General features: G+C 34.6%; 1 protein-coding gene across 1 annotated transcript in view; it reads right to left on the bottom strand.

Moving 5' to 3' along the window:
- LOC125650388 (syntaxin-like) overlaps positions 1-25,000 on the bottom strand; it is a 47,447-nt gene that overhangs the window by 15,420 nt on the left and 7,027 nt on the right. Inside the window, exons 2-6 of the mRNA XM_048878658.2 lie at positions 20,712-20,798; positions 13,358-13,457; positions 6,353-6,427; positions 5,452-5,525; positions 3,565-3,673 (exon numbers count right to left, since the gene is read on the bottom strand). Coding sequence (XP_048734615.1) covers positions 3,565-3,673; positions 5,452-5,525; positions 6,353-6,427; positions 13,358-13,457; positions 20,712-20,798 — 445 coding nt within the window. The remainder of the gene's footprint in view (positions 1-3,564; positions 3,674-5,451; positions 5,526-6,352; positions 6,428-13,357; positions 13,458-20,711; positions 20,799-25,000) is intronic.

Raw genomic sequence — 25,000 nt, 5'->3', positions numbered from 1 at the left:
TTGTTTACATAACAAAGTACTGTATATCACTTGTAACTCAAAAACTGATATCAAATTTTGGTTGGCCATTAGAAATACTTTAATTAAGTATTGTAAACAACATAATTGGAAAAATAAAATTTTCACCTCAATCGTGTCTATGCCCCTTTAAAGGGACTGATTCACGATTTTCCCCCAAATTTTGTTTTTCACTTTTAATGATCAAAATCTACTGTCTAATATGTTTAAAAGATTTCACATAAAAATTATGGTTATACATTATCACAGAAGCTCATTTTAGGGAGTTTATTATATGTTTTGTAAACAAAGATTGTGGCATGTTATTGTTTACGAAATTTTCAAAAGAAATGGATTTTGATCAAAGTTGATCATATCTTTCACATTTCAACTATTCTTTGAGTAAAATGTGTCATCTAAAAGTTAAATTGTGACTGCAGAATTAAGATGCTTTATATTACAAAACTATTGTTTCACTGGTTTGTTTGTATACATTAAAAGACTTGAGTCTTTGTTTACATAACACAGATTTAAGGCTAAAATATTGCTTTTATTATTGCATTCAGAAAGTCAAAATTTTGGCTGTCAACATTAAATGAATTATATTTTTAATGTTTAAAATCAAAAAAGAAAAATATTTTTCTCAAAAATCGTGAACCAGTCCCTTTAAAGTACAAGATGATTTTTCTCAAAAAAAATAAATGAAAATCCTGATAAATCATTTTGTATGTTGTTGTCCTTTAAAGTAAAACCAGGGGTTCTGATATCTAGTTTTCCTTTCATCTAAACCTTTTCTGTGTCAGTAATAGCTTGTACATCATTTGAATGCAATAACTAATGATATGAGCACGAGTATAAGAACAAATCACTTTGATTACCAATCAACCTACCTAGCCTAACCTTAATACAGATATTGTGTGGCCAATGCAGGCATCGAACAACCCACAGTACAGCTAATAATAGGATCAGTCAACCCACAGTACAGCTAATAATGGGATCAGTCAACCCACAGTACAGCTAATAATAGGATCAGTCAACCCACAGTACAGCTAATAATGGGATCAGTCAACCCACAGTACAGCTAATAATAGGATCAGTCAACCCACAGTACAGCTAATAATGGGATCAGTCAACCCACAGTACAGCTAATAATAGGATCAGTCAACCCACAGTACAGCTAATAATGGGATCAGTCAACCCACAGTACAGCTAATAATAGGATCAGTCAACCCACAGTACAGCTAATAATGGGATCAGTCAACCCACAGTAAAGCTAATAATAGGATCAGTCAACCCACAGTACAGCTAATGTAGGGATCAGTCAACCCACAGTACAGCTAATGTAGGGATCAGTCAACCCACAGTATAGCCAATGCAGGCATTCAATGATCTGATAAACATTTTCAAATAGGTCACACATTCACACACACACACACACACACACACACACACACACATATATATATATATATATATATATATATATATTATAAAAGGAAGATTCATATTGTACAATTCAGTTGAATTACTTAACAAGTGTCATCATTAGGGAGAAGGAGGACATTTGAGGAACATCTGTAACTGTTCCCAATTAGTACTAGTTTTGTTAATTATCTTGTCTGATGGCACTAAAATTCAAATTTCTGTTAATCACTTTTTGTACTTCTAACATGATTACAAATACACACTGTTTTGTAAAATCATTATTATCTATGATCCTAAACATAATGTCCATCCATTACTTTTAAAGTTAACAAATTTTAAAAAATTGAAATATATATCAAAAATGAAGAAATGTGTCCAAAAAATTTTCCAGTTCATATCAACCACAGAATTGTTAATCTTTGTGCACATAATAGGATTTTTCTACACCCAGCAATTGGAACATCATCATGATATCAAAATCCTGGCAGCTTTGGTATTTTTTCCAACTTTGGTATTTTTTCATCTTGATTTCAAACAACTAATTGAATTGATTTCAATAAAACAATTTATATTGACAATTTCACTGCAAGACTAATTATTTTGATGCTATCACTCCTTGCTGACCAGGTCTGTGCAACGAAGCAATATTTGTGTTCCCAAGCCCCATGCATGAGCTGCACTGAATCACCAGAGACAACACGAAGACACAAAGTTTTTGAAGTAAATTTTACCTATTTCAAAAAGGAAATTCTCCCCACTTGATGCTTTTCTTACATCACTCTTAAAAAAAAGATTGTGCAGCTTGAGCCCTGCGTGAATTTCATTTATGTCTTTGATTTTATGGAACAAGTCTGCTGCATTTTGTCATTGTTAACCTACAACCATACCACATGTTGGTCCCCCCCCCCCCCCCCCCCCCCCCCCCCACCATCAATATCATTCAAATATTTTAATTTTAGATTTGGCTATGAATAAATCTGCTAAAATTTTAGATATAATTCGAAATTGTAATTAAAATTTATTCTCATATTTAAGTTGTTTTTTGAGATGTGGGCAGCCAAGATATTATTTACAAATATTATTTCTGATTTATAATTCTGATATCTTTAAAATAGATGCAGTGAATCCAACAAACTCAATTATGATTTGGTATGGCCTAAAATTCCCAAAATACATTTAAATGAACCATGTGTTTTTCCAGGGTCAAGTAACCTATGTTGGTTCACTGTATAAAACAATGTTATACTTGTATTTTGATGCAGAGGATTCATTATTACTCTGAAATATTTTGGACATCATTTTAAAATTTTACTGTAGGCTTGGGTATCATCACAAAAATCCTTTACAAGTCTGTTTTCCCAAAGCTGGTGGCATTTCTACATGAATGAAAAATTCTCGAATGGGATGTAAAACGACAAACAACAAAATTGTATACTCTTCCAAAAGGACCTCCCCGCTTTACCTGTGACACACGACCCCCAATGATACACCAGTTTGAATTATACAATTTACAATGCCCCAAGATGTTCATTAATACCTTAAAGATTTGGCATTTTATTTTACTGAAAAGTTCATTAACATTAAAACCTATGCCGTCTTTTGAAATTGGGTTAGTCTGTGTTTGTTAAATCTCTATTGATATTCATCGAATGACCAATTTTAAAAGCCTTTGTTATATCTAGCACAAGGTTGTCCAGATTTCTCTTTTCTATTACAAGTCTTTTTGGTAATAAAGAAAATTGTATCCAAAAGGCAAGCCTGCGGAATCATGTGCTGGTGATGAAATCCATAAAAATAAATACAATAAAAATCTGCAAAAACTATACGTTTTCTTTCTATCTCATTTACTTCATATTGATCTTGGTAATTCTGTAGTTTTCAAGCTAACGGTGACCATTTAAAACTTTGTTTTCTACCCTTATCTTCCAATATCCCAGGGTATAAGGACTGTACACTTACTGGAGATATGTCAGTGTTTAATATTTACCAAAAAGTATTATAATAGATAAATCAATTTTTCTTTGAAAAGAGGGATGGTAAAAAGGGACCAAAAGTTACAGCTAAAGTGGGGAGGTCCTTTACCACAATGAATTACACAATGAAATAGATGTGTAACAGTTGCTTAAAGAAAGAAAACCTTACTGATCTCCAGTTGCCTTTGAATGCGGCCTTTACACCTCTCCCTGTAGTCTATCTGACAAGCATTGTAGTCATTCATGACCTCCACAAATTTACGGGACAGTGTTGCATGCTACAAAAATATACAAAATTCAATTAGTGCAACCTGAAATCTTAGTGTAGACTGTATCTCTACTCTTCTAGAATTTCAGACAGAGAGAGAGAGAGGAGAGAGAGGAGAGGGAGAAGGAGAGGGAGAGGAGAGAGAGGGTGTTTAATTGAAGTACAAACCTTAATTTTCCTAGATATTGAATTCAAACCTTTGGTAAAGCATGCAGCCTTGACCTCAGGGATCATAGTGTGAACAAATGGAATCTACATTACATGAAGCTGCTTGCACAACTACTTCTATCAAAACTGTGTGTTTTTGATTTTTTTTTTTTAAAATAAAAAACTCCTATATATTCTTTTGCAGGGATTTTCCTGGCTTATTTTTGGGTCCGGTTACCAGAATTTACATTGATTAAATGGTGGTTTTAATGTGAATAAGAAGATTCTAGTTATGTAATTTTATACAATTATAATCTTACAAAATTAACTAAGTTGACGAGTTTTAGAACTACGCAACATTTTTAGTCTTAGTCGTAAGTTCTTTTGTAAAACAGGGCCCAGATTACTACTACACATAAAAAGATAGCATCTTGAAATTAAAGTAAAATATTTTTCTTATTGCCTAACAAAACGTACTTATACGCAAAACAATATGGTAAAAATTCAACACAATCTCTATTAAATATTCAGATAATGAAGTAAAACAATGGTAAATTTGGAAATAACGGTATATCCAGTATTTGCAAATTTTGTATTGTTTCATTTTAAAATACATTTCTTTAATACTGGGGCAAAATTGCTTATCTACCTCTCAAAGCATAAAATGCATCACATTTTACCAGCTGGCATCACATTGACCTGTAGATCATGATCAGTCGCTTTTATTTTACTGTGTTATATTGTTGCTTTTATTTTACTGTGCTATATTGTTGTTTTTATTTTACTGTGCTATATTGTTGCTTTTATTTTACTGTACTATATTGTTGTTTTTATTTTACTGTGTTATATTGTTGTTTTTATTTTACTGTGCTATATTGTTGTTTTTATTTTACTGTGCTATATTGTTGTTTTTATTTTACTGTGTTATATTGTTGCTTTTATTTTACTGTGCTATATTGTTGTTTTTATTTTACTGTGCTATATTGTTGCTTTTATTTTACTGTGCTATATTGTTGCTTTTATTTTAGTGCTATATTGTTGCTTTTATTTTACTGCGCTATATTGTTGCATGCAATGGTAAATGTTGATCAAATCTAAAATTCTTTAAAAGATATACAAATGCAAATTATTGCATATTTTGGCATTTGAAGACTTGTTTTGTATGATGTCACAATTTCCCAAACTTTCTGTTGGAGGATGAAGAACTTTAAAAATTAGCTTCATTCCTTAAATATCAGCATTCCTTGCCAAAAATCTGCATATCATAATATAAGCATGAAATCAAATTTGAAAGCAAGAGGAGCACTGTACTACAAAAATGACAAAGTCTATGAACTTTCTCCATCAAATATAGCTAAATGTACCACAACATACATATACACAACTTCCAGTGAATCTATTTTCAAAATTCAACTTGGAATTATAATCAATCCCAAAGAACACACATACTTGAAAACATTCCTTACATGCACTACCTTATTTTTGACAAAATTTAGGGCACAAACTAAACTTCTTCATGTGCATGTACTCAATATCAAAAGCAGATAATTTTCAATTGAGTCTCCAAAAATGCCACTGCATAACAGGGTGACCAAAAGAAAAGGAAATATCCCAAACTCCGGATTGAATTTTGTTACTCACTTGTGTTTTGCGTATCCTTAAATCTGCTGAAGTTTTATTTGAATGTTCTTCCTTTTCAATATTTTGTTCAATATCTGGAAAAAATATCACATCCTTAAACTTGACACAGCATATTGTTTTGAGATTTCTGTGGATATCCCTACTAAGACTTACACAATGATTTGACATGACATATTGCATAACAAAATCCCAGTTTTCCATTTTACAAGAGCTGAGGAGTTTCTACAACTTTCTATTCTTTTTCAGGACTTAAGGTAGCTCAATACACTAAAGCTTATACTCTGTATGACATCACATCACAAGATGGCGATTTAAATGTTTTGGGACCATAACCCTTGACCCTGGGGTTATGAATTTCAAAATTTTTGTTATCACTACAAACCCAATTCTTGTTCTTGATATTCAAGACTAAAGAGGATTTTTTACAAATTTAAATTACTGCATTTTTTCTATGTCATCCCACTTTGGAGCCTGAAACACCTAGTAAAAGGTCCATAAATTCCACAAACAGGGGTTTGCAATTACCATCGTCCGACTCCCAGGGCTACCGTTTTTAGGTCGGGCAAGCAAAAATCAATGCTGCATTAGCCCATCTGGTTAGTAAATCTAGAGTGAAAGTAAACACATTATTCTTTGTACAACTGTTAATAATCTGTCGACTGACTTTACGTACAAATTAACTTTATTGCCAAGTAAAGATCTTCAATCCGTTCAGCTAAAAATACTGAAAAGTTAATGACCATGAAAACGGACAAAAGCAGATGGCATTAGGTCATTTGAGTCACTCAGGTGACCTAATAGTGCATATTATGGATGAATGTATAGACAGACATGGTGATTCCAATATACTTCACAAGTTTGTTTGCAGTGGAAATATTTACAATGAGATGATGAAAACTACCTTTTAATCTGGCCCTGACTTTATTTGCAGTTTTCTTGATGTCTGTCATCAACTCCTCCAATTCTTCCTTTGTTTCTGAAAATAATTTACCTAATTAGCAAGGTTCATGAAAACACAGTACCCTTATAAAACACCATGATTTAATCATTGATATATTTTTTATTCCCCTGAAAATTGGCTTTGAGTGTGTCAATACATTCCAATTTTTGAATCCACACAACTTGGAACATTTGCATTTGGATAAGATTTAGTGTGGCCCTGCTACATTTCCTGTATATTCCCATATAAAACTTTCATCTCCTATTGTGTGTCCCCACCACCCACCCCCCGGGCCACTGAATTGAACAAATTTGAATTTGAACTACCTGAAGATAATTGCATATCAATATGACTAGTCATGGCCTTGCTCTTGTTGAGATGAAGATTTTTAGAGATGTTTCCCTATTATTCCCAAGCAAAACTTTGATCCCCTACTGTGACCCCGCCCTACTTCAGAGGGCCAAAATTTGAAGAGACTTGAATCTGCACCACCCAAGGACGCTTGCATATTAATGTATCTAATCATATTTGAATGTAAAATTTTGACGGCCCCATGGGCCATGATTTGAACAAACTTGAATTTGCACTATGTCAGGAAGCTTTCATGTAAATTTAATCTTTTCTGGAAAACTGGTTCTCGAGAAGATTTTAAAAGATTTTTCCTATGTATCCATATCTAAGTCCTGATTGTGGCCCCCTCCTATCCGAAGGAGAGGGAGCATGATTTTAACAAACTTGAATCTACTCAGTCAGGAAACTTTTATTTAAATTTCAACTTTTTGTGAAAACAGCAATATACTACATCCATTGTATATCTGCCCCCATTCCAAACATCTTCAAGTAATTTGGTCAAGAGGCCATGTAACAAAGTATCAAATTTGAGATACTAATAATCAACTTTATCACTTCATGAAATATTGCAAATGGAAGTTAGGTAAGCTGTACACAGGTAACACATGGCACTGGTCAATTTGATGACTCACTTATCTATCTATTTATGTAGATGACATTGAACTTTGTACGCTGTCACTACTAAAAGTGCATATCATCATCATAATATATTTTTGTGCAGGGTACGTGCAATACATATCAATCTTTATAAAACAACTATACAAATCTATTTGATTCTAATTTTCTCTTAAGAAAAATTGGTGAAACAACCCCCAACCTCACAATGCAACATGTCCTGTTGGTAAAGCAAGGACAACTACTACTGTAATGTGACGCCTCTGATCAGTGCCCTGACTATCATTATATGAAAATTACTATGATGCTACATTGATCATCATTAGCTGTGAGAGTAATATATGGATAATGTAAAGGTAATAATGATTTTATAAAACAAGAGGCCCACAGGCCCTTTCAGTCACCTGAGTATTAGTTAAAATTATCACTTGCCCCAAGGGCTGCAAAATATATAATAATTTTCCTCTTCTGCATATCTCAGGCCATCATTAAAAATCTTTTTTCTAGGTGGGTTGGTCAATATTTTTTTTTGGAATGGTGTTATGAAAATCAGATTTACAAATTTTCTGATGTTTTCATTAAACACATAACGCTGCCAGACAGATTAGAGTTTATAGAGCATTCATTTTGTACAATATGGAACTTTCGGGATGTGCCGGAACGACCGATTAGACGTGACATTTATACACCGCGGTCACGTGATAGTAAGCAATTGTATGGCAAAGTTGACATTGATACAACTGATGTTTCGCTAGCAGACGGCCCGTAAAGAGCCATGCGCAGTCCCACGATGACGATCCAAGTCACTATTGGTGCTTACCGGGTAGTACCTGGGTGTAATTTAGATGGAAGGAAAAAGGCGCATTTAGACGCGCATCCTAGGAAGGAAGGCGTGAAGTTTTACCGATATCCTCAAGATAATATTCCCTAGATTTGTTTTCCTCGCCAACACACATAATTTAATCAAATGCATTTTCCTATAAATGGTTGTAGTGATTCCTTTCTTTGAAAAATAGCATTTTGATACAGTAATTTGATAGCAATTGAAGTATTCCATGCTTGTTTACTTAGTTGTTATTGTAATCCGGAAGTGACATGCCCTACAAATTATGTACAAAGTGCGATAAAGTTCAGAGTGGATCCGTATCTCAAAAGTCTCGTATTGTATATAATACGAGTAAATCTTGCAATGTCTCCTGAAATCTTCTCAGGACGTTTTGTATTCGTCATTGATGAAGACCTCTAATAAATAATAGTTAATAAATTAACACCTCTTCTTATTACCACTGATTGATTTTCCTATTAAAAATATCCAGAAATGCTTTGTGGTTTGACATTTATAATCATAATGACTTAAACACTTTAATGTGATCCATTAATATGCAAGTGAATTGCACGATGACGGCACAAGAACAAGAGGCCCATGGGCCACATCGCTCACCTGAGTCACCTTGGCTCATATTAAAAGATTTTTCCTATATATTCGCATGTAAAACTTTTATCCCTCTTGTGGTCCCAACCTACTCCCGGGGGCCAAAATTTTTTCAAAATTGAATCTGGACTAGGTCAGGAAGCTTTCATGTGAATGTAAACTTGTCTGGCCCAGTGATTTTTCAGAAGATTTTTAATGATTTTCCATATATATTTGTATGTAAAACTTTGATCCCCTATTGTCGCCTCATCTTACCCCCATGGGCCATGATTTTAATAAACTTGAATCTGCACTATGTCAGGAAGTTTTTGTGTAAATTTCCACTTTCTTGGCCCAGTAGTTTTTGAGAAGAAGATTTTTAAAGATTTTCCCTATATATTTGTATGTAAAACTTTGATCCCATATTGTGGCCCCATCCTATCCTCGGGTGCCATGATTTTAACAAACTTCAATCTGCACTATGTTAGGAAGCTTTCGTGTAAATTTCCATTTTCTTGGCCCAGTAGTTTTTGAGAAGAAGATTTTTAAAGAGTTTCCCTATATATCTATATGCAAAACTTTGATCCCCCCTTGTGGCCCCAACCTACCCTCGGGGGCCATGATTTTAACAAACTGAAATCTGCACTATCTCAGGAAGCTTTCATGTAGATATCAGCTTTTCTGGCTCAGTGGTTCTTCAGAAGAAGATTTTTCAAGATTTTCCCTATATATTTGTATGTAAAACTTTGATCCCCTATTGTGACCCATCCAACCCCCAGGGACAATGATTTTTAACAAACTTGAATCTGCACTATGTCAGGAAGCTTTCATGTAAATTTCAGCTTTTCTGGCCCAGTGGTTCTTGAGAAGATTTTTAAATGACCCCACCCTATTTTTGCATTTTTGTGATTATCTCCCCTTTGAAAGGAACATGGCCCTTCATTTGAATAAACTTGAAAGCCCTTCACCCAAGGATGCTTTTGGTCAAGTTTGGTTGAAATTGGCCCAGTGGTCCTGGAGAAGAAGTTGAAAATATTTAAAGGACACATGACACAAAAAATTATTTATCTGCAATCATTGTCTTTATAATCCTTAAGTCAGATTCTCACACTGAATCTGTTAAACACGCATCCGTTTCACAGCTAAAGCTGTAACACTGTACTGATAAGCAGCCTGACCTCAATATGCATATTCTAAACCCCAGAGATCGGAAACAGTCGGGGTGACGTCAGAGATGAGCTACAGCACAGAGATGCTATATGCTTCTACAGAAGAGATACTATAAATCTTTCTTATCACTGATCAAAGACAAACAGTTTCCCTAATATTACCAGTAATGGGTTAAATGCTGTCATAAACAAAGAACATGCACACTCATATTTCTTTGTTCATATAGTTTGTAAGGATGCCGTATTGAGCTGTTTATAATTGTTCAACCTCTTCAAAAGTGGACAAAAATGTGTCATTTTTTCGCTTCCCCAAAGATGCAGGTCTTCAAAAAGCATGGGTACATTACTGTCATAGAAGAGACCTTACATTAACCAAATACAGTAAAATATGTGAAACACTTTACGCCAGATCAGTATTCTCGTTATCCACCACGGTTAGCTGAATTAGGTTATCCTAATGCTCGTGCTCAGTTAAAAGATGATGCTGTACCCGATGCTGAGTGGCCTACCCAAGGTATATATATATAGTTTTCTTTCAAAATATATATACTGTGACTTTCTCCCCCTTTGTATATGTGACCCTTTTCTATCAAAATATATACTATGAATTTTCCCCTATACATATAATATAATATATATTGTGACTTTTTTTCATACATCTATGATTTTTATACAAAATATATATTGTGACTTTTTTTCCTGTGACTTATTTTCCTGTGATTTTTCATCCGTGACTTTTTTTCCTACATTCGTTTTATGGTAGGTTTCTTACATTATTTATATGTGACATACATTTTTATAGATAAGGGGTTCAGAATGCCATGATGTCAATTCATTAGACATATACGGAATTTTTGTTGATTTTTTTTTCAATATATACATGATATACATACTGGTACATATTTATATATGTTTAGCAATTTAGAGCTTGGGGGGGAAGGAGGATCAACAACCTAAATCTGCTGCAAATGTGAATATCAAAGTTTAAGTTTATTACAGGATTTCCAATAATATTTTACTGCAATTGAATTTGGTATATCTTAAATAAATCAGAGTTCTGATAAGTCTTCAGCCATTGTATTGAATACGTTACGGTGAGAATTTGCAAGAAGCTCACCTCTGACGTATATAACACACACGTGACTCTTATCTCATTAACTGTCGGCATTGCTCGCAGAACTGCTTTGGCTGGTGTTTACAGATTACTATTTCCAGCTGTGCCTTGTTATCAGATGCTTGTTTAACAGATTCAATGTGAGAATCTGACTTAAGGATTATAAAGACAATGATTAGAGACAAATAATTTTTTGTGTCATGTGTCCTTTAAAGTTTACAGACAGACGAACACACGATGAACAACAGGCGTTCAGAAAAGCTAAGTGGGTGTTAAAACCCGCATAACATTACATTTCAATGAACATCTCATAGTTTTGATGTACACTATCATTTGTGAATAAACAGTAGAAAAGGTATACAGAGCGTTATTTATGATCGTATGTTTTTACTTGTTAATCAATTACTTTCAACATATTTACTTTTAAAGGGGGGTGGGGGATCTTGGTGAAAACTATGTGAATTTAGTTTTTCGTCAGACATTGAACTTTTGATCTCGCCCCTAAATAATCCCATATCAAAATAATATGCATGCTTTTTCAGAAATATAAATCATCGATTTGAACACAGACTCATGGTCCGCCATATTTTCTTCATTCAATTTTGGTGCGCTATCCCAAAATATCGTAAATCACGCGATTTTAAATATTAGTAACATGGCTTTCAAACGTTTGTACACACACATGATCAGCCCTTGATGGGGAGTCATAGCTTCTTGCTCAATCTTGTTCGTAGGTAAAGTGGTACTTTGGAGCAGTGATGCAGTATATTTGATTGCTCATATAGAAAATGTTTGAAAAGTCCCTACGCCTGGCTTAAAACACATTGGCTCAGTATCAAAGTGAAAGTAGAGCCGATAATATTTCACACTTTTATTTTGAGCCACCCAAAGGACATTTTGAATATAAAAAAAAACAACTAGGCCTAATAAAGTGACCTAAACTTTAAAACTAATACCGACGGAAAATGTCTATTTTCCACAGAACAAACAAAAAAATTTTAACTTTTTGAAGTGCTGAAAAAATAATCGGGTTGGGACAAATTTGACAGGTCGGTCGGAGTACATCAAACAAATCAATTTTTATTTTAAATGTCAGTTACTTTCTAATATTCAGCAGAATGAAATAAGATGTGTTCTAAAAACACTAATGCCCACGAAAGTGCCTATACTGATGAAAGGCTTTACATAATAAATGTTATATTACCACTATATGACTACATGTATTTTGGACCCACCCAAGAGTCAGAACCATGCTGGGGTTGTGAAATTCTAAATGTTGGCACATCCCTTTCTGTTTTTCCTTAATATGTATTTAGTTTTTAGGTCACCTGTTTTAAATCAGATGACCTATTGCAATTGGTCAGTATCTGTTGCCGTCCACAGTACGATAACAATAGAATATTTCTAACTTCTTGATAAGTACCCTTCCAATTCTTTTCAAATTTGGTATGAAACATCTTTGGGGTATAAAAAAGAGAAACGATAGGAATCTTTCACTTGGCATAAGGTGTGTGTGTACCAAGTTTGACGCTCCTAGCCCCAACGGTTCGGTCTGTATCCTGCCTACAAGGATTTCCTACTAAGTGATACTACAACCTTGACCTCTGCTAAATCTCCAGGAGTGCACAAGTCCCGAAATTCACAATTTCCCCCTTGTCCCAAAGATTTGAAAAAAAAATTGGAAGGGTAGTTATCAAGAAGAAGTTGACAATGTTCAATATTTAATTACCAAGACCATTTTGGACCCACACTGGTACCAAAACCCTTACCCCTGGGATCATAAAATTAAAATTTTTGGTAAAGGGCTACTTGCTCCTTCTAAATATCAATGAAGATTAAATTTAATATCGATAGTATCAAAGATGTAATTTAAATGTTTTATACATAAACAGTATTACATGTAGATGCCACATTTTCCACCATTCTGTGGATCATGAAATTAACAATTTTGGTAGAGGCCTTCCTCTCTACATGACTATGCAATTAATTTTTCATATATTATATATAGTGCAGTTGTAGAGAAGAAGTTTTTTGAAAAATGGTCAATTCTTAACAGTTTTTGCCCCATCCTTAAGGCCTTGGGAGCACAATAGCCCTGAAATTTACAATATATGCCCCTCTTCCCAGAGATATTTTATACCAAATTTGAAAAGAATAGGAAGGGTAGTTATCAAGGAAAAGTCAAAAATGTTCAAATGATAATGCACAACGAAGGATACAGACCAATAGCAATAGGTCACCTGAGTCAGGTCACCTGAGTGACTCAGGTGACCTACAAAATTGTTCAACTGGAAAGGATCTCTTACTGTCATCAGGTTGAGGAGCTGCAAGGATAGCACTGTGTTTTTTCTTCACTTCATCCACATTGTAAGCTATTTTGTCTATCATCCCACGAATCTCTTCCACCTGAAAAAATATAAAAACACACATAGATTTAACATCTTAAAGGCCAAAGGAAATGGTAGTTTGTGTAAAATTAATTTTGTGTCCATGGAAGTCATGGATTGAGGTAAATTGTCCTCGTGTGCCCATTTAATTGTAATATGTTTCTATGTACCTTTTCCCTAGGGATCTGAAATTATGACGAATATATCATAGGTAAAGAATCTTTGGCGAGATTGTTTTAAAGTCACAATGTGTTTGTTGCATTCTAAACATTTTACTGACTATCAGTTTACAATCAATCCCTGGATGGCAGAAAGTGTAGATACAAAAAATTTGATTCAAGGTCTGAAGTCATTCTCACAATATTTGACTTTCCCCCAGAAAAGGAACATGCAGGTGGGAAAAAAAGGAGGATCTTAACAGCCTTTATCAAGTGACAAGCATCAGAGATGTGAGTTTTTGGGGGTTTTTTTGGTGTCCTATTTTTTCCAGTAATCTGGTACATGTGATTCATCACAATTTACATCTACATTTCTGACTTACACATATCGTAGTTAACACACAGGAAAAGTCTATTCACGCCTTTTTTTTTCTTTTCTTTTTTTTTAAAACCAATTCTGACATCAATTGCCTTGAACAAATTTTTCTGTTGCAAATTATTCAAAGAACTACACATATCGTAGTTAACACACATGAAAATTCTATTCACGCCTTTTTTTTTCTTTTCTTTTTTTTAAAAACCAATTCTGACATAAATTGCCTTGAACAAATTTTTCTGTTGCAAATTATTCAAAGAACTGAATTTATAGGTAGCTCATTACACTAAAATTTTATTTAATGACTCATTAAAACACCTCTTATGAAGTATGATTTCACCATCGAAAGAGTGATACAAGCTCTCAATTATTTTATATGAATTTTTTGTGATTTTTCCCAGAATGATAAAAAAGGTGTTTTATTTGCAAATAAGAGATTCTTAAGTCCAAATTTTGCTGTGATTTCATGCATTATATGAATAAACCATGCCTAAAAGATTCAGATATAAACGTTCTAATTTGTTAGAAAAAAATATATTTGTGAAAATTGAGAAAACGCTATCTGTTAATATTTCTTAAATCTACGGATAAAATCTTCAGAGAATATGTCAATAAATTTAGAAAAAAGATATATCAGAGAAATATATTTTAAAAAGAAATTGTCAGAAATGAAATGGTCAAAATTCAAAAATTGTAAAAATTTGTAAAAAATAAATAAATAAGAAATAAAATAACTGCCAGTGGCAAAATGTTTTTCATTTTGCATCTTATCTAATTATCTTTTTAGTATAATATTCTAATTCACACCTAATTGACAGACGCGAAACACACAAGTCGGATTGGGCCACTGTTATCTCGGTTCACTAGAGTGTAACATTTTACCTAGATTTTTTCCTACTACGAGTTTTAATCAATACACAATATCAGGACTTCTAACTAAAATTATGATTTTTACTCGGGTTCCGTGACGCATCAGTGTCACTTGCCATATCAGACAAACTTGCGTCCCAAATGAATTTTCTGCATCTAGGACGCAGATTCTTGCGTAAGTGACAACCCTGGTTAAATTTAGTTGGGACTTCCACCTTATTTTGACATATCTATGGTTTCAAGATATCGATGTTTGAGATATGAAAGTTCAACTGTATTTTTCATATACCGTAAAATCTACGTCTTGGAGATGAATAAAGACTGAATATTCTCCAAAATGACCTAGAAAAGTTGCCACCTACAACATGGCTCCTCTGACTACAAACTATAACAAAATGTGGTCTGTGGACCACATATTTACCCATGTAAAAATAACTAACCTGCACTTGTGGACCATGGGCCTTAACAATCACCTGAGTAACAAGAGGCCCATGGGCCACATCGCTCACCTGAGTCACCTTGGTCCATATCAAAAGATTTTCCATATCTATTTGCATGTAAAACCGTAGTCCCTATCATGGCCCCAAACCTACCCCTGGAGGCCATGGTTTTTGCAAACTTGAATCTACACTATGTCAGAAAGCTTTCATGTAAATGTGAACTTCTTTGGCCCAATGGTTCTTGAGAAGAAGATTTTTAAAGATTTTCCCTATATATTTGTATGTAAAACTTTGATCCCCTATTGTGGCCCCATCCGACCCCCGGGGGCCATGATTTTAACAATTTAGAATATGTACTATATCAGGAAGCTTTCATATAAATGTCAGCTTTTCTGGCTCAGTGGTTCTTGAGAAGAAGATTTTTAAAGATTTTTCCTATATATTTGTATGTAAAACTTTGATCCCCTATTGTGGCCCCATCCGACCCCCGGGGGCCATGATTTTAACAAATGAGAATCTGCATTATATAAGGAGGCTTTCATATAAATGTCAGCTTTTCTGGCTCAGTGGTTCTTGAGAAGAAGATTTTTAAAGATTTTCCCTATACATTTGTATGTAAAACTTTGATCCCCTATTGTGGACCCATCCGACCCCCGGGGGCCATGATTTTAACAATTTAGAATCTGCATTATATAAGGAAGCTTTCATATAAATATCAGCTTTTCTGGCTCAGTGGTTCTTGAGAAGATTTTTAAAGATTTCCCCTATATATTTGTATGTAAAACTTTGATCCCCTATTGTGGCCCCATCCGACCCCCGGGGGCCATGATTTTAACAATTTAGAATCTGCATTATATAAGGAAGCTTTCATATAAATCTCAGCTTTTCTGGCTCAGTGGTTCTTGAGAAGAAGATTTTTAAAGATTTTCCCTATATATTTGTATGTAAAACTTTGATCCCCTATTGTGGCCCCATCCGACCCCCGGGGGCCATGATTTTAACAATTTAGAATCTGCATTATATAAGGAAGCTTTCATATAAATCTCAGCTTTTCTGGCTCAGTGGTTCTTGAGAAGAAGATTTTTAAAGATTTTCCCTATATATTTGTATGTAAAACTTTGATCCCCTATTGTGACCCCATCCGACCCCTGGGCGCCATGATTTTAACAATTTAGAATCTGCACTACCTAATAAAGCTTATCTATAAATTTCATCTTTTCTGGCCCAGTGGTTCTTGAGAAGAAGATTTTTTAATGACCCTACCCTATTTTTACCTTTTCTTGATTATCTCCCCTTGGAAGGTGGCCTGGCCCTTTATTTTAACAATTTAGAATTCCCTTTACCTAAGGATGTTTTGTGCCAACTTTGGTTGAAATTGGCCCAGTGGTTGTTGAGAAGAAGTTGAAAATGTGAAAAGTTTACAGACGGACGGACAGACGGACGGACGGACGGATGAATACGGGTGATCAGAAAAGCTCACTTGAGCTTTCAGCTCAGGTGAGCTAACAAGCATTAACTCTTTAACGGGCAGCTCAATTAATCAAAACTCTTTTTTTTTAATGAAAATAAATTGTACTTATATTTCCAGAGTCAGTATGATGAGTAAAAGAGCATTTTGAACAAGAGGCCTACAGGCCTTATCAGTCACCCAAGCATTAATTAAAAGCATCAATAGCCCCAAGACCTATGATCCTGTTCTGAATATCTAAGCTAAATTCTAATATTCAGCAACAGTATAAAACAAGATGATATTCTTAGAATATAAATGCACCCGAAAGTGTCCATACTGATGAAGAATTTTATATAATTTGATATGATAAAATACTGTATGACAAATTTGGACCCTCCCTACAGTCAAAACCCTGGGGTTGCAAAATTCACAATTTTGGTACACCTTTTCTGCTTTTCCTAAATATGCATATTTGGGGTGTTAGATAAGAAACCCCAAATCGTCGCCCATCCCAAATCGTCGCCAGCTACGATTTGGGACGGGCGATGATTTGGGGTGTAACAAAGGGCTACCGGCCTTCTCCTTCTAAATATCCATTTAGTTTCAATTTAGTATCAATAGCACTAAAGAAGATGTTACTTAAATGTTTTACACATAAATACTATATATTAAGTTTGGCCCTACCCAGCAGTCAGAATCTCTACCCAAGGGATCATCAAATTTACAATTTTGGTAGAGGCCTTCCTGATCTATATCACCATGCAATTAGTTTTTCGTACAGATGTGCAATTGTATGTAGTAAAAGGTTTTTGAAAATTGGTCAATTTTTGGCAGTTTTTGCCCAGCCCTAGAGGGCCCAGAGGTGCAGGAGTCCTGAAATTTACAATTTATGCGCCCCTCATTACAGAGATGTTTCATACCAAATTTGAAAAAAATTGGAAAGGTAATTGTCAAGAAGAAATTAAAAATCCTCTCAATTGTTAACACTAACATTTTTAAATCACTACAACCATTTTGGCCCCTACACTAGTACCAAAAACCCCTACCCCTGGGATCATGAAATTTACAATTTTGGTAAAAAGTTACCTGCTCCTTCTAAATATCATTTAGTATCAATAGCATTACAGAAAATGTTATTTAAATGTTTTACACATAAACACTATATACCAAGTTTGGCCCCAGCCTGCAGTAAGAACCTCTACTCTGGGGATTATGAAATATACAATTTCGATAGAAGCCATCCTGCTCTACAAGACTATGCATTTAATTTTTCTTAAAGATATGCAATTGCAGAGAAGACGATTTTTGAAAATTGGTCAATTTATGGCAGTTTTTGCCCCACCCCTAAATCCTCAAGGGTGCAGGAATCCTGAAAATTACAATTTATGCTGTAATTTATGTCCCCCTTGTCCAAAAGATACTTCATACCAAATTTGAGAAGAATTGGAAGGGTAGTTATCATGAAGAAGTTAAAATCTTTAATTGCTAATGCATGATGCACAACTGTCTGATTACGCAAGACTACAGACGCAGACCAATAGCAATAGGTCACTTGAGTAACTCAGGTGACCTAAAAATCCTGATCAAGGAGGATTGTGTATAACACATTGAGTAAAGTCACAGCCACGATTTTACTCTTTTTCAATGACCCTAAACTTAGTTTATATAGGTTGCTCAATGAGGAAGTCAATATTGTTATGTTTACATACTATAGGCAATGCTGATTACTGCAAACACTGGCACTGAAATCAGTTGGGCTGAAATAACTGTACAAATACAAAGGATAGCTATGACTGCAGCAGTCCTCGTGAACAGTAAAAATTGGCTAGTTTGAGTCTGTGATTGAAGCAGTGATTGCTGTTGTGTCAAACTGATACAAGAAAAGATAGTTCTTTGAAAATAGCAACATAATAAAGATACATTATTTATATTTATTGATCTGCCTGCTACAATCAATAGCAGACTAGGGAGATAGTGTTCCAACCAACCATAAATATAAAACGGACTGAAAAATCAATTTTCCTGACATCACAGCCTACACCAGTAGGCTACAATTTCACTGGAATTTGTTCATGAATCAGCACACTATACAATTTCTGCTGTGCCACTTTTGAAATTTTCACAAATGTCAGAGACATATTAGTACAATTAAGTAATGTACACTTGACCTAACTTCAATTTCTACTGTTTGGCAATATCAGGATTAATATATTAAGCTAACATATCGTGCAAAACAGTAAATTCAATGAATTCTTCAAAGTCCAAGGACAATAACTCTGCTGAAAGTAACTCATTTAAACAACATTTAGAATTGACATGTATTACAGTAACTCTTCAATATGTAACTAAAAGTCTCTGTCAAGACTGTAGCTTAACTGGTCAGGTCCCAGGAGAAGGGTATTTCAGAATTTTGCTTGAAGCTTCATATTCCTCTTTAAAACATAGGACAACCTTATTGTGGCTCTGCCATACCCCAAAAGATCATGGATTGAACACACTTGAACATGAATTTCACAATTTCTGTAGAGATTTCTTTTTTCATTATTACTATGCACTCTATCTAGTTGTCTGACATTTAGAAATTAAGAACATTTTGAAAGAAACAATGCACTTTCACTATGCAAGCCATAACACCCTGTCCTAGACCCAGAACCACTATTTTAGGTATTTTAGGTATAGGCCTCCTTACTTATCATGAATTAAATGAAAGGTGAAGATAACAAACAGTGATCAATCTCATAACTCCTATAAGCAATACAAAACAGAGAGTTGGGCAAGCACAGACCCCTGATCAAAATGCAGTTTGTCTGCAGAATATCCAAGACTGACGAAGATTTTTAAAGATTTTCAATTAAGTATCAATAACACTAAAGAAGATGTCATTAAAGTGTTATACACATAAACAGTATATAGTAAGTTTGGTCGCACCCTGGGGTCAGAACCCCTACCCCGGGAATCATGAAATTTACAATTTTGGTATAGGACTACCTGCTCTTTCTAAATATCTATTTAGTTTCAATTTAGTATCAATAACATTAAAGAAGATGTTATTTAAGTGTTTTACACATAAACACTATATAGTAAGTTTGGCCCCGCCCTGAGGTTAAAACCCCTATCCTGGGGATAATGAAATTTACAATTTTGGTGGAGGCTTTCCTGCTCTACATCACTAGGCATTTAGTTTTTCTTACACTTGTGCAGTTGTAGAGAAGAAGATTTTTTAAAATTGGTCAATTTTGGGAAGTTTTTGCCCCACCCCCAAGGCCCCAGGGGTGCAGAAATCCTTAAATTTACAATTTCTGTCCCCCTTGTCCCACAGATGCTTCATACCAAATTTGAAAAGAATTGGAATGATAGTTATCAAGAAGAAATTAAAAACATCTATTGTTCACACATTTAATAACTGACCCCACCCTGACACCAAAACCCCTACCCCTGGGATCAGCAAATTTACAATTTTGGTAAAGGACTACCTGTTCTTTTTATATATCCATTTAGTTTCAATCTAGTATCAACAACACTAAAGAAGATGTTATTTATGTGTTTTACACATTAACACTATATACCAAGTTTGGCCCCACCCTGGGGTCAGAACCCCTACCCAGGGGATCATGAAAGTTACAATTTTGGAACAGGTCATTCTATAAACTTTAGTCAAATTTTCAAGAAACAATTTCCAGAATCAATTCCAGAATGATCATATGATAGGCATATTGTGAGAGGCCTCACAAGTAAATATTTTGTTGCATCATTTAACATTTTTGGGTGGGGTGGGGGATAAATTAATGTAATATATGAATTCACATTTGCCCAGTTTTAAATTTGCTTATTCATGATCATGCAAAATGGGCAAAAATAAAATATGGGGGTAAGGGGGGATCAAATTTACACTGCATACAGTATTACATCCCCTGAGTTATGTTGTTTGACCATGCTCAAGGAATTTTAGTTTGCCAGTTTTCGTCATTAAATATCTCACCTGTTCAAAAAACATATCCATAAAACCACCAGGTGGTTCCATGCTAACTGTGTGCACATCATCTTGTTCTTCATTGTCACTTTGAGCCTAGAATAAAAGATAGTTCATTTTCATTATAAATGAAACAATAGACCTATAAGCCACATTGCTCACCTGATTGCACAGTAAACATTCAATAAAGCCTTAGGGTTTTGCTATGAACATACTTCAATCTACAATACATGAGGATGCTTGCACATCCATCTGACAAATTGTATACTCTTGTAGTTCTTGAACATAATTCAGTCCCTATCACCTTCTTTGGAATGGTGTGCTTTATATCAATATATCTTCATTATCTCTTCCTCTCTCAGCTCAAGGAATAAAAAAAAAAGAAATTACTTTTATTCTTTATAATTCAATTTTTAAACTCATTCAATATAATGTAGCAAATAATTACAATTAAAAAGAAAAACTGAATTTTGAATTTTAAATCATGCAGAGTAATAATGCTGTATAAATAAGATGGAAATTCTTCTCATTTTATATAGAGGACTTTAACTTGTATAGCCAAGGGTTAAATTTGTGTGATATTCACATCTCCCAGGAGTTTTGTGCACGTTTGGATTTTCATTTGAAAAATAAGGAACACTGTTAAAAAGTTTACTGGGATATGAACTCAGTTGGTTTCGTGATAAAATCCTATGAAACCTGAAGGGTAGAGGGCTCAATGTTCGTTATAATCATCCAAACATTTTGCTTTTTTGATGTCCAGAAGTAAAGAAGATTTTCTAAAATATGATTCATTTTAAATATATGACCAACTTAGCTCCACCCTAGGGCCTGAACACTGATCCCAGGGGTCGCAAATAGTTTTGGTAGAAAGCTCAATGCTTATCATAATCATGCAAACATTTTGCCGCCTTGATGTCCGAAGTAAAGAAAAAAAGATTTTCTACGATATACTTTTTTAATATGTGAACAACTTAGCTCCACACTAGGGCATGAACCCTGAACCCAGGGGTAACAAATTTCAGCAGTTTTGGTATGGGGCTCACTGCTCATTATAATCATGCCAAAGTTTGACTGCTTGATGTTAAGAAGCAAAGATTTTCTATGATAGAATGCATTTCCAATATATGACCAACTTACCCCATCCTGGTAAATGAACCCTGAACCCAGGGGGTCATGAAATTCACAGCTTCGGTACAAACACCCAGAACCAAGCAATTATGAGACTGAGATAAAGTGAGGTTGGACCCCCAGAAAGATTATTTTTGTTAATGTGACAAAATAGTAACAATGTTTTAAATAGTTCTTAATGCTTTCATTCATAACAACAACAACCCCAAACTTTTCAAAGCATTTTCCTACATGTAACCCCAATGTTAACCTATGAACTCCTATTCTGGTTCTGCCCTGGCGATCATACATAAATGTAGTGTGAACAAACTTGAATCTTCAGTATACAGGCAATAATACCCAAGATATTTTGCTTTTTCCACTTCTTGAGATTTTTTAACATCTCACCCCATTTTTACTTTTTCTTAATCATCTTCCCTTGGAAAGGAGCATGACCCTTCCATTGAACAAACTTTAATTCCTTTCACCCAAGGATGCTTTGTGGTGAGCGTGGCTGAAAATGACCCAGTGGTTCTTGAGAAGAAGTAAAAAATGTGAAAGGTTTACAGCTGATAGATGGACAACAGACAAATTTTTATCAGAAAAGCTCAAAGGAGCTTTGGCTCAGGTGAGCTAAAAATATCACATGCATCAAATTGATGCACATACAGTTCACTGTAGATTTTAGAAATATATTGTTTGAGCATTTGAAATGGATGTGGTTTGTAGTATTTCTGAATGAAAGCAATTGATTAAAAGAAACAAATGATAACCAGTGGCCTGGCAGGTATATCGGTACATAAACTGTGTACCTATCACAGAAAGTTAACCTTTGAACTTAAAATCAATTTCACCATGATAGAATTTTCTTGTTACATGTTAACAACAATCATGGGGGGGGGGGGGGGGGGACATTACAGCTGATTTTTGAGCTTTGTTATACATATCTAACAAGAGGCCCACAGGCCTTATCGGTCACCTGAGTACTAGTGAAAAAGTATCACTACTCCCAAGGCTATGAAATCTAGAAAAAAAATTCCTGTTCTGAATATCTAAGCTAAATTCTAATATTCAGCAACAGTATAAAACAAGATGTGTAAAATAACCAGTTTTTTGTACATCCTTTTCTGTTATTCCTAAGTATGCATTTAGATTTTATACAGTATCAGCAAACTTACACATAAATACTATATACTAAGTTTGGCCCCACTATATACTGTATACTAAGTTTGGTCACATCCCCTACTCTGGGGATCATCAAATTTACAATGTTGGTAAAGGACTACCTGCTCTTTCTAAATATCCATTTAGTTTCAAATTAGTATCAATAACATTAAAGAAGATGCTATCTAAGTGTTTTACATATAAACACTATATAGTAAGTTTGGCCCCGCCCTGAGGTCAAAACCCCTACCCTGGGAATCATGAAATTTACAATTTTGGTAGAGGTCTTCCTGCTCTACATCACTAGGCATTTAGTTTTTCTTCCACTTGTGCAGCTGTAGAGAAGATTTTTGAAAATTGGTCAATTTTGGGCAGTTTTTGCCCCGCCCCTAGGGCCCCAAGGGTGCTGGAGTCCTGAAATTTAAAATTTCTGTCCCCCTTGTCCCAAAGATGCTTCATCCCAAACATGAACAGAATTGGACTGGTAGTTATCAAGAAAAAGTTTAAAATGTTCAATTGTTAATGCATGACGCACGTCACACCACGACGGACGACAACCAATTGCAATAGGTCACCTGACCTAAAAAAATATATGACATTAAATGTAATAAAACAAATAGTGCATTTAGCTGACTGCAATATTGAAAATTTTCATCCCTTGGTTTTCTTGGGTTGAAAATTTTCAATGTTACCCTCAACTGCATGCAATTTGAGTATATATAACATATTCGAAAGGCATGTTGTCTTTAGAATCATATATAGCACAAATTATACATTACACTGTAACATACAACTCTATTTCTAATATTTAGAATCATATATTGCACAAATTATACATTACACTGTAACATTCAACTCTATTTCTAAAAATGAATATCTTGCAAATAGAAAAAAATCATAGCAATAGCCGTCACACTGCATTGCCTTCAACATGGTGACAACTGTCTATTATAACATTATACAGTGTGATGGCTATCACTATTAACCACTGTTGGCAGTAATGATCACTACTGTAATTATTACACTGGTATAATAGCAGTCGTTATTTCAGTAGTCATTTTTCTCAGGATGGACAAGAAGTCAGTCCTTCATGTCTGATTTATGGCGAGTTTCTTATGCTGTCTTTATAACAACAATTATTTGTGACAAGTGAAGTTGAAATTTGGCCAGTGGTTCTGGAGTAGAAATCAAGATTTCAGAAGATAATATATACATCACAGAGCTCTATAACCATGATGTGGGACTACATAAAATCTAGTATCAAAAAGATGCAATAATGTACCATAAAAGATGTGATCTACCAGATTCCATCAGCCCTGGATTAATGAGGATGCTAAGCGTGTCACTTGAAAGAAATAGAGAGCTTACTACCATGCAAAGAAACAGATGATGTTGTAAACAATGCTGGCTATATTCATTAAGAAAAAGAGATGTAAGAGTGATGGAGTAACACCACTTGAAAGCACAGAAGGACTCAACATCCACCCAACAAGAGACCCATGTGCCTTAACAGTCGCCATAGTAACATGCAACAACTCCTAAATGGACAGCTCAATCAAATGAAAATGAATTGTCCTTAATCTTTCCAGATTCAGTTTTTTCAATGTCCAAAAGTGGAAGACCATAATGAAAATGCATTTAATGTTTGATAATTGTCTTCTTTACTTCTGTGCATTATGAAAAATATATTGTGTGCATAGCTATGAAAAGCATATAGTCCTCTGCCAAATTGTGAAATTCCTTTCATCTGCACCAGGAGTAGCTCTAGGGCAGAGCTAAATAAATGTATACCTATATTGCCCTAAAGCCTAAACCTATGGTCCAAGGGTAGAGAATTTCACAATTTTGGTAAACAGCTACATGCTTTCTATAACCATGCATACAGTATTTCTTCACAATACACAAAAGTAAAGAAGATATTTAAGTATTAAATTCATAACCAACTGGATCCTGCCATAGAGCCTGACACCTGGCCCTGGGTAATACTGGGCCCTGCTGTAGAGCCTGACACCTTGCCCTGGGTA

Source organism: Ostrea edulis, chromosome 1 (assembly GCF_947568905.1).
Source record: "Ostrea edulis chromosome 1, xbOstEdul1.1, whole genome shotgun sequence".
Lineage (NCBI taxonomy): Eukaryota > Metazoa > Mollusca > Bivalvia > Ostreida > Ostreidae > Ostrea > Ostrea edulis.
This window is presented reverse-complemented; position numbering and strand designations above follow the sequence as displayed.